This window comes from Bubalus bubalis, chromosome 11 (assembly GCF_019923935.1).
Source record: "Bubalus bubalis isolate 160015118507 breed Murrah chromosome 11, NDDB_SH_1, whole genome shotgun sequence".
NCBI lineage: Eukaryota > Metazoa > Chordata > Mammalia > Artiodactyla > Bovidae > Bubalus > Bubalus bubalis.
Window position 1 is genome coordinate 87,800,090 of NC_059167.1, and position 15,298 is coordinate 87,815,387.

The window sequence follows — 15,298 nt, forward strand, 5'->3', positions numbered from 1 at the left end:
CTCGGCCCTGTCTGGCTGAAAGCAGGTGCTGCCACTGCCCCCTGGCCGTCTGTGCCACTCAGGATCCTGAGTTTGGGGGTCACCAGCAAGAAGGGCTTCCTCTAGGTCCCAGCTCTCTTTGGAGGAGGCTGGGGGTCGCGGGGTTGGGGCCAGCAGAGGGTGTCTGCAGATGGAGCCCCCAAGCTGTGTTGCTAGCGCCTTCTAGAAACTGAAGCAGAGAGGGTGTCCTTTGGGGGGAGGTGGGGGGCAGGTTTGTGGGGGGCTGGCACTTAGCTTTGGGCAAGTCGCATGACCCCTGGAGGCCTCAGCCCTTGATCTCTGAGTGTCTCTGCCTCACCACCCAGACACCAGAGGCTTTATGGTCTTCTGTTCCTAGAACCCACGAGACATCTAGACTGGACAGGAGATGCACAATCGTAGGCTGTATTGTGATGAGAAAAACAGCTTTTAAGGAAAGCAGCTTTGTTCTTCAGAGTCACTGCTGAGGCATTTTACAGTGTGGTAACCCTCCTCACACCGAGTGTAGACGTGAAGACTGGAGTTTAGGATACCTGCTGCAAGTTCCTGCTTTGCTTTTCCCAGCCACCTTTTACACCCATAAGAAGTTAGTGACATCCGCCCCCACCTCCTTGGGAATAACAGATGCCTGCTGTCCTGCTCAATAGCTCCTGGTCAGGACCTGGAATGAGGATGGCCCTTCTGGCTCATTGGGCCCCCTGGCTTCCGATATCTGAAATAATGAATTTTGTGATTTCACGTTCTTGGTGGGGATGTATTGAAACTTGTTTAGTTGCTAAGTCGTGTCCTACTCTGCGGCCCCATGGACTGTAGCCTGTCAGGCTATTCTGTCCATGGGATTTTCCGGGCAAGAATACTGGAGTGGGTAGCCATTTCCTTCTCCAAGGGACCCTCCAGGTGATCTTCCTTACCCAGGGATTGAACCCGCATCTCTTGCGTCTCCTGCATTGGCAGGCATTGGCAGGGAAGCCCAACTGCCTTCAATCAAAAGGACCCCACGGGTTTCACTTCCCCAGAGTGGGAGCTGGATGCTGAGGGTGCTGCCTGCCGCCCCCGTGTGGGTGGCTTGTGTCCGGCGCCCCTCACTCAGCAGGTCACAACCTGCACAATCTTAATTCAGTAAGCCAGCTCCAGCCTTCGCCTCTCAAAGCGCAAGGGCCCCCACCTCCCCAGTAACCTCAATTCTTCCCTACGTTGATTCCGTGTTTCCTCCAAAGCCTGTCCCAGGTCGTTCTCCATACAAGGACTTAATGGATATCGCCGCAGTGGGCCCACATCTGATTGTGGGGTCTGAGGCTTACACAGTTTTGAGTGTGCTTGATAAGAAAACTTTTTTAAAAAGTGAATAAAATTAGATATGAAAGAATATTTAGAATGGAAAAGATATCACAGCAAATTATTGGAGCCTTGGAGATTCATATCCGTCTTGACCGAGATCTCTTGGGGAAGCTTCCTGAAAATGTTTCCCGAGAAATACAGGAGAGGCTGGGCCTTGAGAGGCTGGGCACACTGATAGGTGGGTCTGGGGTGATCACGCTGGTGGACAGCAGTGACTGGCCTGTATCCCACAGCATCTGGATAAATCCGGTGGAAACCGCAAGAGGGGGTGCTGGTGGCCGCACGCCCCCTATGGGGATAGGGCTGCAACAGCGACCAAGGAAACCAGTTAATGGGCCGTGACCATCAGGAGCTGGCCTATCAAAGATGACAGAGACACTGGCCTTTCCACCTGCCCTACAACCCTCCTCCCCTGCTGCCGGGCTAAACAGAAGGATAGATGGACTACTTACTTAGCCAGCAAGTGAGACAGGAAATCCACTCTCTGACATGTGAACTAGGAGGCTAACTTGAGCCTTCTACATCATAACTGAATATGCCAGGGGCAATCGACCCAGAGACTATGCCATGGTGACCCCAAAGCAACTAGTCAGCACCATCCAAGTCCAACTGTTTTTGTCCTGACCACAGGATCTACTCCCAGGGGAACACAGTATACCATGGCCTGGGACTGGCAGGTAAGTTTCTGGTGGTGTGGGTTTGCTGCTTTGTGGGGAATAGGATTAGAAAGGGTCTTACAGACTTCACCTGTCCTCCACTCAGCCCCACCTGAGACCACTACTGAGGTCACTAATCCAGGCCTCCACTGGAGGAAGTCACCCTTCTATGACCCCTAGGGTCTGTTGGAACCCCCGCTCCAGGTTTCGGCGCCAGCTGTGGGGGCTGCAGGCTGGGACGCCGACCGCAGGCTGGGGTGGTGTGAGCGCGGAATGCCGTCGCTGCTTGTGTGTGGCTTCGTGGCCGTGGTCTCCTCTGCACTGTGCCTGGTGAGCATCTTACATTTCTTCCCTAGCCTGAGCAGAGGGAATCTGGGGACCAGGTGACAGGGGTGGCCTCACCATTTTATGTGCTTGTTTAAGGCTGCGCCGTCTTCATTGTTGGCGCGGGTTTTCTCTCGTGGAGAGTGGGGGCGACTCCAGCTGCAGAGCCCGGGCTCCCCACTGCAGTGGCTTCGCTTGTGGAGCTCGGGCTCGAGGCGCACGGGCTGCAGCGGTGGCAGCACAGGGGCTAGTTGTGACTCTCAGGCTCTGGAATGTGCAGGCTTTGGTGGTTATGGTGCAGGGCTTAGTTGCTCCAAGACGTGTGGGATCTTCTTAGACCAGGGACCAAACTCGTGTCCCCTGCATTGGCTGGTGGACTTCCCACCATTGAGCCACCAGGGAAGTCCTGGCGTCACCATTGGCGAGTCTGACTGCAGGGTCTCCCTCTGCACTTCCGTGAAAACTTCACCCAAAGTTGGCCCACCTCTTGGGAATGACTGTCGTTAGCATTCTTTGTGTCTTACTCTTGATTGTGTGTGCACTCAGTCGTGTCCGACTCTTTGCGACCCCCTGGACTGTGGCCTGCCAGGCTCCTCTGTCCATGGGATTTCCCAGGCAAGAATACTGGAGGGGGTAGCCACTTCCTACTCCAGGGGATCTTCCCGACCCAGGGGTCGAACCGGTGTCTCTTGTGTCTTCTGTGTTGGCAGGCGGATTCTTTACCACTGCACCACCTGGGAACACTTGGTATTCTTCTAGCTACTGTTATCATGGGGTTACAAAAGAATCGAAAACAACTTAGGGACTAAACAGCAAAAACAACAATCTGTAATTATATTTGTGATATCTGGTTGCAGTGCACCTCTGCATACCTGACCCCAGGGATATCTCAGAAGAGGGGCAGGGCCAGGATTATAAGAGTCATGCAAGATGTGTGGGTGTATGGCCAGGCCACTGAAGATGGCTGTTCACTTGCCGTCTGTGCATCTCCTGCTCCACCAGGCCCTACTTCACGCACAGGACTGTCCAATCCTGTTAATCATAGCCCTTTATCTGTGACTGTCCACACGCCTGCCCCTGCCCCCAGCTGGTTTCCCTGGTAACTGATGAGCCCATCTGAAGTCAATGCTCTCTATAACTGGTAGCCGCCTCCTCCTCCAGAGTAGCAGACGGCGCTGCTGTGTCCTGCCTGCCGGCTGCCGTCCACAGTGGGGTGTTGCTCCAGGATGTGGCTTCAGATATGTAAGATTCCCCCATCTGATAAGTTGTTGTCTGTCTCTGGGCTCTTTGGTCTCGAGGCTGGGCTACTACAAGGCTCGCAGGACCTCGGCGTACAGCCCAACGGTCGCGTCTCCCCCAGGAGCCCCTTTCCAAACACAGGGTGATTCCAAGTGAGCCCGGGCCTGGCTCTTCAGGCTTCGCCTCAAGTGTCAGCTCTGTGCCCCAGGCCCTGCCAAGGCCCCACCTGACGTCCCCTCTCCTCTTCTTACTGTAAGGCTCATAGAAGCTCCCCGCCTCTCCTGCTCCCACCAGCCTTCCCTCTCCTCAGCCCCAACTGGGAGGAGTCAGAAACCTCCAGCTAAAACCTTCTGGGTCTAGAAATGGGTGTGAAGTCGAGGAAAAGAGAACCTTTCTCAAGGAAATGGTCAGGGGACAAAGACAGCCCCCCCTCCCCAATCCATGTATCTTCTACAAATTACCAACGGTCCCTCTGCACACATGCAGCCCTTTCCAGGCCCCCAGACCAGGAGCCCTGGTACAGTGCACAACCTGTGTGGCTGCACCTGCTGGTCCTGACAGACTGGGTGGGCCCTGGAGTCGGAGCCCCATAGGCAGGGCAGCCACCAGCCATGGACACAGGGTACAACAGGGATCTGGGAGGAGGAGCGGGAGAACCCAGCTGTGCCCGGTGCTGCAGCTCCATCCCCGCTCACTTCCTCAGTGGGTGTGGGGGCAGGGGCGGGCTGGGGACAAACCACTGAGAAAGTCAGCAGCTTCTGCTGGAAGGGCTGGAAACTGCAGTGGGGAGTGGAGGGGAAGGAAGAAAACGGGAGCCTTCCTGACCAGGAAAGTCACTTAAGAGGTCTGCCTCCGAATGCCCTGAGTTGCCTGTGGTGGGCCAGAGACCCCAGCACGGGCACCTACCACACCCTGAGAAGGACAGGAGGGAACTCACTCATGCTGAAAACGGACCATCTGGCCATTGACTCTCAACATAAGGCCAGGATGCTGAGGCACAGAGCTGAGGAATGGGCACCGAAGTCTTCCTCAGAGGGGCCTTTCTCTCCTGTGTGCAGCATCCAGGGCTCTGGTGGAGGAGGTGGCTGTCACTGGGCTGTGGTGTCACGTGGGGTTTCCTTCCTATATTAAAAAACAGAGACATTACTTTGTCAACAAAGGTCCGTCTGGTCAAGGCTATGGTTTTAACAGTAGTCATGTATGGATGTGAGAGTTGGACTATAAAGAAAGCTGAGCGCCAAAGAATTGATGCTTTTGAACTGTGTTGGAGAAGACTCTTGAGAGTACCTTGGACTGAAAGGAGATCCAACCAGTCCATCCTAAAGGAGATCAGTCCTGGGTGTTCATTGGAAGGATTGATGTTGAAGCTGAAGCTCCAATATTTTGGCCACCTGATGCGAAGAGTTGACTCATTTGAAAGGACCCTGATGCTGGGAAAGATTGAGGGCAAGAGGAGAAGGGGATGACAGAGGATGAGATGGTTGGATGGCATCACTGACTCAATGGACATGGGTTTGGGTGAACTCCGGGAGTTGGTGATGGACAGGGAGGCTGGTGTGCTGTGGTTCATGGGGTCGCAAAGAGTCGGACATGACTGAGCAACTGAACTGAACTAATGAGGTGGTGTGTGATGTGCCTAAATGGGGTGTGCAAAGTGCCCGACACCTAGGAGGAGACTCTAGCCCCTACTGCAATCCTCAGAGAGAAATACCCCTGAAGGCAGGCCTGGGGGGACCCAGTGATTCCCTCTCTGGGTGACCCCTTTCTAGTGTCCAAAGAGGGCTCCCAGGAAGGAACAGCAGCCTTTGTCCTCTGGCTACAGAACGTCAGCTTCCTGGTGCAGGACCGAGTGCCGAGGAAGCCCTCGGGCAGCTCCCACCTCTCAAAATCCAGCCTGCCACCACCCCACAGCCAGGCATCCACAGAGCACAGGAAGCTGGAATCTGACCCCTGGCGGCGGGCCTGGTCTCCATGGCAGCCGTGGATTTATTACCGGGGCCTCCATCCGGCCGGGCGGACTTTCGACTTGAAGCCGGGAAGAAGGGGAACAGGAAGGCAGTCCTGGGAGCAGCGAGCCCACGGGTGGCAGCTGGAGGCCCCGCGATGGTGAGTGAGAATCTGTGTGGCCTGGCCAGGCTGCCCTGGGCTGGGGAGGCAGGGGGCTTTCACGGAGTCCCTTCCTGACTGTTCTCCTCTCTCTGCTGCAGGCCAAGTTTCTTTCCCAGGACCAAATTAATGGTAGGTTTGGTTTGTTCTTTCATTAGCAACTCACAGCAAAATATGGGTCTCATTAGGCAATTTTCTCTGGTCATGTTTTGTTGGTGGGAGAGCTGGGCCCACCCACGAGCCAGGGGCCGACTGCTACCAGGAAGGGCCTGGTGGAGGGGCGAGGGGATAAGGCTTGGAGGTAACAACTGTCCGTAGTACACTAGTCAGTGTGATTTGCAAGAGGGCCTGACAGGAGAGGGAGCACTTCGGTTCTCCTCCAGAACTTGATAGTCGGGGGCGGAGGGGGAGAGGGGCTGGTCGGAGAGGCACCAGCTGGTTGTGGCCGAGGGCCCCAGATGAAAAGGGGGCTTTGTAACTGGCTGAGAGAGAGCAGGGCCCAGGGCTGTGCTCTCGGAAAGGGTGCTTTGTTTAGGCTGCGGGCCTCAGTCTCCCCATCTGTAAAGGGTGAAGGCCAGTGGAGGTGGCCTCAGAGGTCCCTCTGCCCTGACGGCAAGCCTAGTGTTGGCATCTGAAGCACTTTATTCCCTGAATCCCCAAACCTGCTGCCCCAGGCAGCTTCCGTTTCCCACAGTGCCTGGTTCTGTTTCCACGAGGCCAAGCCGACGGAGTTGGGTTACACAGAAGCTAGGGGCCAGACTCGGCTGGGGAGGCTCAGCTGAGCTCAAGCAGGGAGATGAACTGAGGGTTGGTTACCTGGGCAGACATGCAGAGTTCCGGGTACCAGCAGCGTCTATAAGGGAGAGAGGGTACGTGGGTTGCAGGCGCCTCCACGTAGGCCCCTTGATATTCTTACCCCTCAAGGAGGGCCAGAGCAGGGACTCTTAAAACCCAAGGCCCAGGGTAGGGGCCTCTCCTACCCAGTCTTAAGACAAGACTCGATGAGTCTCGGGGCTGGAATCCAGCTGTCAGCGTCGTCCCACCAAGCCTGGTGCTGGGGCTTACTGACCCTTCCTCTGGGGCCTCTGAATCTCCCAGAAAAGGAAGAAGGTAAGTTTCCCTTTGTATCCTAAAGTCTGACAGAAAGAAAGGGACCACAGACGTTCAGGAAAGAAGGACTGATTGAATGGGAAGACCAGGGACCTTGGAGGGAGTGGACCTGGGCTCCAGTCACCTCTGAGCCCTCAGAGGTCTCATCTGTGAGGTGGGAATAATGACACTGCCTCATCAGGCTGCTGTGAGCAGGAGAGAGAGCAGATGGCAGTCACGCACCTGGCTCTGGGCCTGGAGTCACCTAGATGCAAGCCGGGGCCAGCTTGCTCTTGCTAGCATGAGCTACGTGGTACACTTTTAGGAATTTTGTGAGCCATTATTAAATAAAGGAAGATGGAAGAATGTCCCAGTCCCTTTGTCTATACAAAAGTTTTTAAAAGATAGCTCTGTTGCAATTAGTAGTGCTGAAGATTTGAAAGACTTCAGTTTAATGGATGTAATTTGCACAAAGGTGAGGAATAGTTTAATAGTAGATCACTCATCAGATGTAATGACAGTGTAGTCATCCGGAAAACAGTTGCGTTCATTGGCCTGCAGGTTACCTCACTTATGGTTAAATCAAAACTGTGGGTTGGCAATGGATACAAGAGCTGGCAGAAACTCACTTGTGATAATCAATTGGCTAGATGGGATTTATAATCAAAGTATTTTTATTACTTGTAAGTTGGATGCTGTACATCCTTACGTCTATACCATGTACAGATGTCATCAGAGTCGGTTCCATTCCCAGCACAGCTGGTGTTATTCTGGGTCTGGGGAGGATTCTTTCTTGCCTTGGGGCGTTTGCATTTTCAAAGGGAAAACTTAAAGGGGATTTTAATCCAGTTTATTTAACCCAATTTGTTCTTTCATTCACAATTATGAGTCCTTTTTTTGTGCCAGCCCCGTTCTAGGGATTAAAAACACAGCAGTGCACACTGGAGCCCCAAATCCTTGTGCTCACAGGGTTCACCTTTGGGGGGAGGTGGGGACAACAAAGGAAAGGAGTAAAGTAAATATGATGTTGGATGGCAGGCGGCTCTATCAGGAGGAGGGCCTGGCAGGGAAAGCAAGGAGGTGTAGAGGTCATGGAGGCAGGGCAGGAGTAGAAACAGAAGAGCCCTGCTGTTTCAGGGCTGGCCTCCAAGTCCAGAGGACCCCCAGATCTTTAAAGCAGGAAGACAGACACACTTTAGGTAACTGGGGAGGAGACGGGCCCCCAATTGACTCTAGCCCTGCTGATACCAGGGGCCACGGGCCCCCAAGAGCAGAGTATGGGGGAGGCAGTTTGCCCCCTGTGGAGTCTGGTCCATTCCCGGTCCCAAGAGTGTGATGTACCCACCCGGCTACTGTCGGAAGGTGGTCAACTGTCATAGGATGTGGTCTCAGGAGGGTAGTGGGCCCACCCCTTGGGCAGAGGCAAACCCAGACAGAAGGTAAGCTCGGGTGGCCAAGACAGGTCCCCTGGAGCGGGACGGGGGGCTGAGTTCAAGCCCTGCGTGCAGGGCAGCCCTCTTTCCCTGTTCCCACTGGCACTGAGCCCTCAGAGGAATCAGGTTTCACAGGAACCAGTGAAGCCCTGCTTCCCTGGGCCACTCTGGTTCCTGCCACCGGGTCCTGTTGGTGGTCTGCCCCTCCAAAGCCCAGGCTCTGGAAAGTTCTGAAAGGGCGGGAGGTTCCCTTCAACCTCTCCACAGGCATAAAAGCAGATAATTGTCTCTAAACCCCACCGCCTGGCCTGCCTTTGATTAGCAACGCCCCTGAAATCCTAGGCTGCTGGGAGTGGCCCGAATGCGGCAGCATGAAGGGGCCCTCGCCTGGGCGTCCTTCGGCCACCTCTCCCGCCCTCTGGTGGCTTCTGCTTGGAAGTGGTGCGCCAGGGTGGCCGACTGGGCAGGGCAGGCTGCCCACTGCCCCTGCTGCTGGGAGCCCCTGGCTGCTCCAGCCTTCCTCGCTCTGTCTGCACTATGGGAACAACTGGGGTCCCTCCCAACAGGGCCACAGTGAGGATGGCACGAGGGCCTGGGGGAAAGCGCTAGTAGTGGGAGCTGCTTTTGCTGGTTTTGTTATCCGCTCAGAAGCTGCTGGTCCAGGCCTCTGATGAACCAGCTGTCCGTGGGAAGTGGGAGAAAGCAGGGTGCTAGGGAACAGTGCAGGGCCCCGCATGCTCCCAGCGGGGCTCAAGCTGGAGCTCTACCCCATGGGTCCCGGGGGCTGCATGAGGGGCGTTTGGGCCAGTTCTACCCCCTACCCCGTGGTCAGGGCCTCTGTGAGGACCCCTTATCTTCCCAAGCTCCTGGCTGGCCTCCCTGTGCCTCCAGGGCTGGGGGTCAGGGGAGATGCAGGTGGGGGCTGGTTCCACTGGGCTGGGGAGCTGTGGATCTGCAGGCCACTTCACCTCCAGAGGGGAGAGAGGGTTTGAGGAGAGCAGTAAGGAAGATCTCCGCAGAGCTGGGAGGACGTCCGGGCAGTGCCTGTTGAAGTCTTGAGTGGGACCCAGGCCTGTGTGAGAGCACGGCTTCAGAGTTCAGCAGCCGGGAGACCAGCGGCTGCAGCAGCGGACTCAGAAGCTCCCAGTTGTGATACCTGTCACCACGTATGATGGCCTCTCTGCCAGGCCTTCCCAGAGGGGGTTTCTGGTCTTCCAGCAAGCCTCAAGGCATTATTATCCTGTTTCCCACCTAAGTTGGCATTTGCTGAGATCCCCTAGGTATCTGGTGCCCTGCCCTGGGCTCCTGGGCTCTCTGGGCTGGCCCTGCAGAGAGAGAGAGATCAAGTTTTCCTGTGTGTGCTAAGCTGCCTCAGTCACATCCAACTCTTTGCCACCCCCATGGACTGTATGTAGCCCACCAGGCTCCTCTGTCCATGGGACTCTCCAGCAAGGATACTGGAGTGGGTTGCCATGCCCTTCTCCAGGGGATCCTCCTGACCCAGGGATCGAATGCACGTCTCGTGTCTGCTGCACTGGCAGGCAGGTTCTTACCACTGTGGTTTTAGTCAGTTGAGGACAGGAGCAGGGAGGGAGGGAGGAGGCAGAAGCAGGAGGGAAAGGGGATGGGGTTGACAGATGAAAGGCAGGACAGATGAAATGCAGTTAAACGTACATTTCAGGTAACAAATACCTTTGTAAGCATGTTGTTGTTAAGTCCTGTCCGACTCTTTGCGACCCCATGGACTGAGATTTATCTGAAACTCAGTTTACCTTGACAGCCCTGGATTTTTTTTTTTTTTTGCTGGGTCTGGCCACTCTAGGAGGGCAGGAGGAGTGGGAAGTAGGCAAAAGGAAGGGGAGGGGCAGAAAGGGGGGAGACGACTGCGAAGTGGGAGGGTGAAAAAGCGACCCTGATTCTCCCTTCTGGGCTGTGGCAGAGTACAAGGAATGCTTCTCCCTGTACGACAAGCAGCAGCGGGGGAAGATTAAAGCCACGGACCTTCTGATGGTGATGCGGTGCCTGGGGGCCAGCCCAACGCCTGGGGAGGCGCAGCGGCACCTGCAGACTCACAGGATAGGTGAGTGGGCCCGGCTGGGCCGGCTGCCACGGGAGGAGTCTGGGTGAGTGGGTGGGCCCTGAGCCCTATAGCTGTTGTCCGAGGGACGCAGGCAGGCAGGCTGGCCGGGTGTGACCCGCTCAGAGGTTTGAGAGGTCCGTGTTAGCCAGAGCTCTCCGGCTGGGTGTGGAGGCACCCGGCTAGGTGTGCTTGTAGCAACGGGTGACACCCCATCCCAGAGGGCCGGGGGATCCAGACATTTCACCACAGCTGTCTCAAACCTGCAGTCCAGACGGTGCCAAATGACCCCAAGGTGGTTTCGATGGACGTGTCCCTTGACTTAGATGTGTCATGTGCTTAGCTCAGCAACACCATGAAGGAGGCACTATCCTAATCCAAGTTTTACAGATCAAGATTCAGAGCCCAGCTGGGAACTTCTGAGTCCTTAAGCCAATGGTGGAATCAGATTGGAACCAGATTGTCATTTCTAAGACTGAGCTCCCTAAAATTGTTCAAAATGGGAAGAAAACGTAGAGGAAAACCCACCCAAAATGTTACCAAGTTATTCGCTGCTGATGTGATTATGGGTGATTTTTCATTCCTCTTGCTTCCTGTTTTTGATGAAGGAAACATATACTACTTTTACAACCAAAAACAAGTTTCTTTTTGTTGGTGGTGGCAACTTTTTTTAAGAAAAAAGATGGAGGAATGTCAGATGCCAGGATGGCTGTTTGCATCGGTAGCTGGACACTCAGGAAGGAAAGAGGAAGGGATGGCCTGCGAGGAACACTTGATCAACAGCACAACTGGACCTCCATTTCCCCATCTCTCAGTCGGGTTCCCACCCTCTGCTGGGGTTATCCCAAGGCCCCATCAGAGGGCGACTGCTGCCGCGCTGGGAGCTTGTCCTGCGGCCGGGCTGGGGGTGGCCTCTGAAGGCCCCAAGCCTGGTGACGGGGGCTCTGCCACCGAGAACCCCTGCTTCCGTCTTCAAAGTGTGCTGGTTTCCTTTGGTTTCTGTCTCCTTCAGACAGGAAGCCGTGGGCAGGGGCGCTTCCGATTTCCTGTAGTTGGAGCCCAGCCTGGGCTGAGGGCCCCAGGCATGCCTGGAGGGAGGGGTGTGGGCTGGGGTGGAGGCTGCAGTGAAGGGAAGGGCAAGTGAGCGAGGCTTGAGCCCCATCATCCGTCTTTGTAGATGTGTTGCGGCGACTGTCAAAGGGGGAGGACAGCCATGGATAGACATGTTGGTGCACTTCCTCCAGTTCAGAGCAGGAGAGAATCATCCAGAAGGGGTAGAGGAAGCGGTGCTTCATCCTGGTCTTGTCACTGCTCCGAGTTGACTGTGCTCTGAGGTTCTGTCTCTTTAGTGGGCAAAAATGAGATATCCAGGCACTGAGCGTTGTTGGGAAGATTAAATGAGGCATATCCATGGTGGCAACTCAGCAAGACAGGCTGCAGCCTCTTCCCCGTGAACACGGCCACCACCACCGTGCTTCCTGAATTGGGTGGCTCTTGAGCTGGCCTTGAAGGCTTGGGCAGGAGGCCAGCTGACATCCCAAGAGAAGCCTTTTCCTCCTTGCTCACTTTGCTGTTTGGGGGTTTCCTAGACAGAAATGGAGAGCTGGATTTCTCTACTTTCCTGACCATCATGCATATGCAAATAAAACAAGAGGACCCAAAGAAGGAAATTCTTTTGGCCATGTTGATGGCGGACAAGGAGAAGAAAGGCTACATCATGGCGTCTGAACTGCAGTCAAAACTCATGCAACTGGGGGAGAAGCTCACCCACAAAGAAGGTAGTGGCCTGGGTCCCTACTTCCCAACAGTGGGAGGCGACTAGAGTTGGGGGGACTCCGAAGTCCAAATCATGCCACCTGGGTTACATAGGCATCACATTTGATGGCATTTAGACGTTGGGACTAGATGCTGAGCTTGGTGAACTCTGGACTGGAACCTGGAAGACACCTAGGCAACTGTGAGTGGCAGAAGTTAGCCAGGGTGAAGGGACAGTAGGGAAACCCAGTTAGGATCTACTTGGGCATTACTCTGTTTTCTGACTGCCACTGTGGGCCTTCACTGAGTGACTGACACCTCTAGGATCGCTAGTGTCCCCCATACCAATTAAAGACGCAGGTGCAGGGCGTGGCCTGTGGCGAGCAGAGCTAGGAGCTAGACACAGGGCTAGCAGACCCTGGGACCCCCACCCCCCGACCTCGCTCAGGCTCTTTCCTCTCACCACAGCTGTCTTCTGAAGTTGCTGCTGCTGCCAAGTTTCTAAATTGAGATGTTACTTTGCTCCCTTTTCTCGAGTCAGCCAGCTCTGAGCTCTTCCAGAAGCAATGTCCTGTCTACCTTCCCTGTCTTCCTGCCTCAGAGCCAGATGAGAGGCTTGGGCCGTCTGGGAAAGCCCGATGTTCATGGTGAGGGTGACCCCAATGCTGAGCCCTTTGCAGATGTCCTCCCAGCCGGCCTGACAGGCCCCTGGGTCCAGCCACAGCAGCCATGCCACGTTGCCACCAGAGTCCACAGCCCCCAACCCCAGAAGCTGCGATTTCTAGGTAGGCCACCGGGCTCACCTGTGACTGGGGCCGGAGGACACAGTGGGTGAAGGAAAAAGGCTCCGGTAACGACGGGCTTTTAGCCTTTGGTGAAATCACAACAGACTTGAATCCTGGCTCCCCCTCGTTCTGGGGGAACTCAGGTGAGTTCTTAACCTCTCTCACCCTCCTCAGTTTCCTTGTTGGGAAATGAGGTTACAATAGGCAATCCCTCAGGACCCTGCAAGAGCTAACATTCTATAAAGCAGTCTGCTAAGATTTTATCTGCAGTCACAAAGGCACAGTGCAAAGGAAGTAAAAATAGCGCTAGAGAAGGCAGATGGAGCTTCCCCCGCTCTTCCAGGCTGGCAGCTATCACCATCCCATCTTTCATCGTGGTTGTTTTAACGTGAACAGGGAATCACAGGCTATGCTCCCCTCCTGGGCTCTGAGGACACTACTCAGCCTTTTACGGATCAGGTGGAGTTAGCAGAGAGGCCAGCAGGGGCGTTCATTTTTGTGGTTAATGATCTAAAACAATACCATGGTCCCCAAACTTAAACATCTCTCTCATTTGTTTAACCAGTAAAGAAACATTTCAAAGAAACTGGCAGTGTCTGCCAGAGACTGATGTCCTTTTCCTCTGGCTATGGGAGACAGGAAAGGTGATGCTGGAAGTAAGACTCCTTTACCTTCAGTGACAGAAAGAAAAGTTGGTTTACTGCAGAAGCATCCTTGGAGCAGCTGGGACGGCTGTGAGGGAGGCCTCCTTTGCGAACCGGTTCTCTGTGGGTTTTCAGGGAAGTGCTCTTCTAACCAGAAGGCACCATCAGATTCCAGCTGCCCCTCTTCTGGACAGCTGGAGGCTGCAGTGACTGGTACTGGACTTGTCCATTGGGACAGTTTTAACCAAGTGGTTGATGGGTAGAAGCTTCTCCATGAAATAAGATAAATTACAGTCTCAATGTTCTACAAGTACTCAGAAGTACTATCAGCTCAAACACAGCGCATAGGAATTACAATTTTGAGGAGGATGCTTAAGCAGGAAGTCGCAGGATACTTTTTCACTGTCCAGTCATGTGGGGGCTGCCTGCAGCTGGCAAAGTTGACACACAGCAGTGAGCGAGTTTTGTAAGAGGGTGAGGAGGGCCGCCACTATTGAAAAGTGTCAACTGAACTGGCTCTTCTTGTCAACTCCTGGGACAAGCTTGTATTTTATCCCAGGAATCCAGAACCAGTAAATGTCCGTTTCTTTCTTTTTCTGAGCACCATTAGAGAACAATGGCAGTTTTTGTAGGCTTTGAGCTTAGACACAGTTCAATTTATTTTCTCTTGTACTATCCCACCTCCAACACACTTTCAGAAAGAGGTGATATGGCAGATACCATTTGTCACCAAGCCCCCTCTTGGGGTGGGGGGATGTCATTTTGGAAGGCAGGCCATAGACTGGGCTAGGGGGCCCAGGATGGAGCTGCAGGGGTGTCTGTTATGGAGGATGTCTCAGAGGGTGGGCGGTAGAAGGTAAAATCCATGCCAACACTTTCTGGAAGTACTGGCACAGGAGCCAGATATTTTCTGAAGGAAAAAAAAGATACAAGGTGGTTTCATTGACTGAATCCTTACCAGTACACCCCGTCCTGGCCCCTGCAGAAAGCCTGATGAACTCAGAACTGACTCCATGGTCTCCCAGGGGGAGGGAGAGGGTTGCCCTTTTCTGTTCACCGGGTTACTTCCTCACCTACGGAAGCAGTCAGCTGGAGGTGCAGGGAAGACCTCTGGGGAGGCTCAACCCCCAACTGGGTGCCTTATCACATGACACTGAAGCCCAACTGAAAAACTACTGTGATTTATTGCAGTGGAGGATCTCTTCAGGGAAGCAGGTATTGAACCGAATGGCAAAGTGAAGTATGACGAGTTTATCCAGAAGCTCACCATTCCTGTGCGGGACTACTGAACGAGAAGGCGAGACAGCCACCCCTGGGCCTGAACACTCAGACTGATGGGTTTTTGAAAAGCAAAGTGTTCCTTTCACTTGCGGGAGATGGCAAGCACAGCAAGATGACAAACCTAACTCCAGCAAGAGGACAAGGAACACAATGATTCCAGCTACGGTATTAGCATGTCTTTAATAAAATTTTTTACTGTTTTAACAACTACCATTAGTCTAGACCTTTACAGTCTGTGGTTTAGAGATGGGCCAGGGGTCTAGTCCTGACACTGCCATTTCCCAGCGAGGTGATTTTGGGCAAATCATTTCACCCCTCAAAGCCTTAGGATCCTCACTAAAGTGGATTCTTGCTTCTTACCTCACAGAGCCTGCTGAGAATGGGCTTTGCTTTTGCCAACTATAGGACACCATGTAATCCTGGGTTGCCATGACTGTGCTTCTCCTAAAAGGGGCAATTTACAGGAAGACTGATATTCTGTATCTGGGTGCTGGAACCATCTTCCACATTTCCAAGATAAAGCTAGCTAGGAAACAGCAACAAGCAGAGAGCT

The 15,298-nt window shown here is 54.2% G+C and overlaps 1 protein-coding gene across 2 annotated transcripts; it reads left to right on the forward strand.

Moving 5' to 3' along the window:
* Window positions 1-1,527: 1,527 nt before the first annotated feature.
* CALML4 (calmodulin like 4) lies at window positions 1,528-14,955 on the forward strand. Of its 2 annotated transcripts, XM_044925386.1 has the most exons (7): window positions 1,528-3,578; window positions 5,398-5,681; window positions 5,783-5,813; window positions 10,143-10,283; window positions 11,870-12,058; window positions 13,386-13,476; window positions 14,656-14,955. In XM_044925386.1, the coding sequence occupies exons 2-6, from the start codon at window positions 5,547-5,549 to the stop codon at window positions 13,466-13,468; spliced, it is 579 nt and encodes a 192-aa protein (XP_044781321.1). In that variant the 5' UTR covers window positions 1,528-3,578; window positions 5,398-5,546; the 3' UTR covers window positions 13,469-13,476; window positions 14,656-14,955. The 2 variants fall into 2 exon arrangements, with proteins under 2 accessions (XP_044781321.1, XP_006052139.1); XM_006052077.3 differs by lacking the exons at window positions 1,528-3,578; window positions 13,386-13,476.
* Window positions 14,956-15,298: the final 343 nt, after the last annotated feature.

Coding starts and splice junctions, on each gene's coding strand:
- CALML4 (XM_006052077.3), top strand. CDS start 5,547: ATGGCAGCCGTGGATTTATTACCGGGGCCTCCATCCGGCCGGGCGGAC. Junction 5,682..5,782: donor CAGCTGGAGGCCCCGCGATG/GTGAGTGAGAAT, acceptor TCTCTGCTGCAG/GCCAAGTTTCTTTCCCAGGA. Junction 12,059..14,655: donor GAAGCTCACCCACAAAGAAG/GTAGTGGCCTGG, acceptor GATTTATTGCAG/TGGAGGATCTCTTCAGGGAA.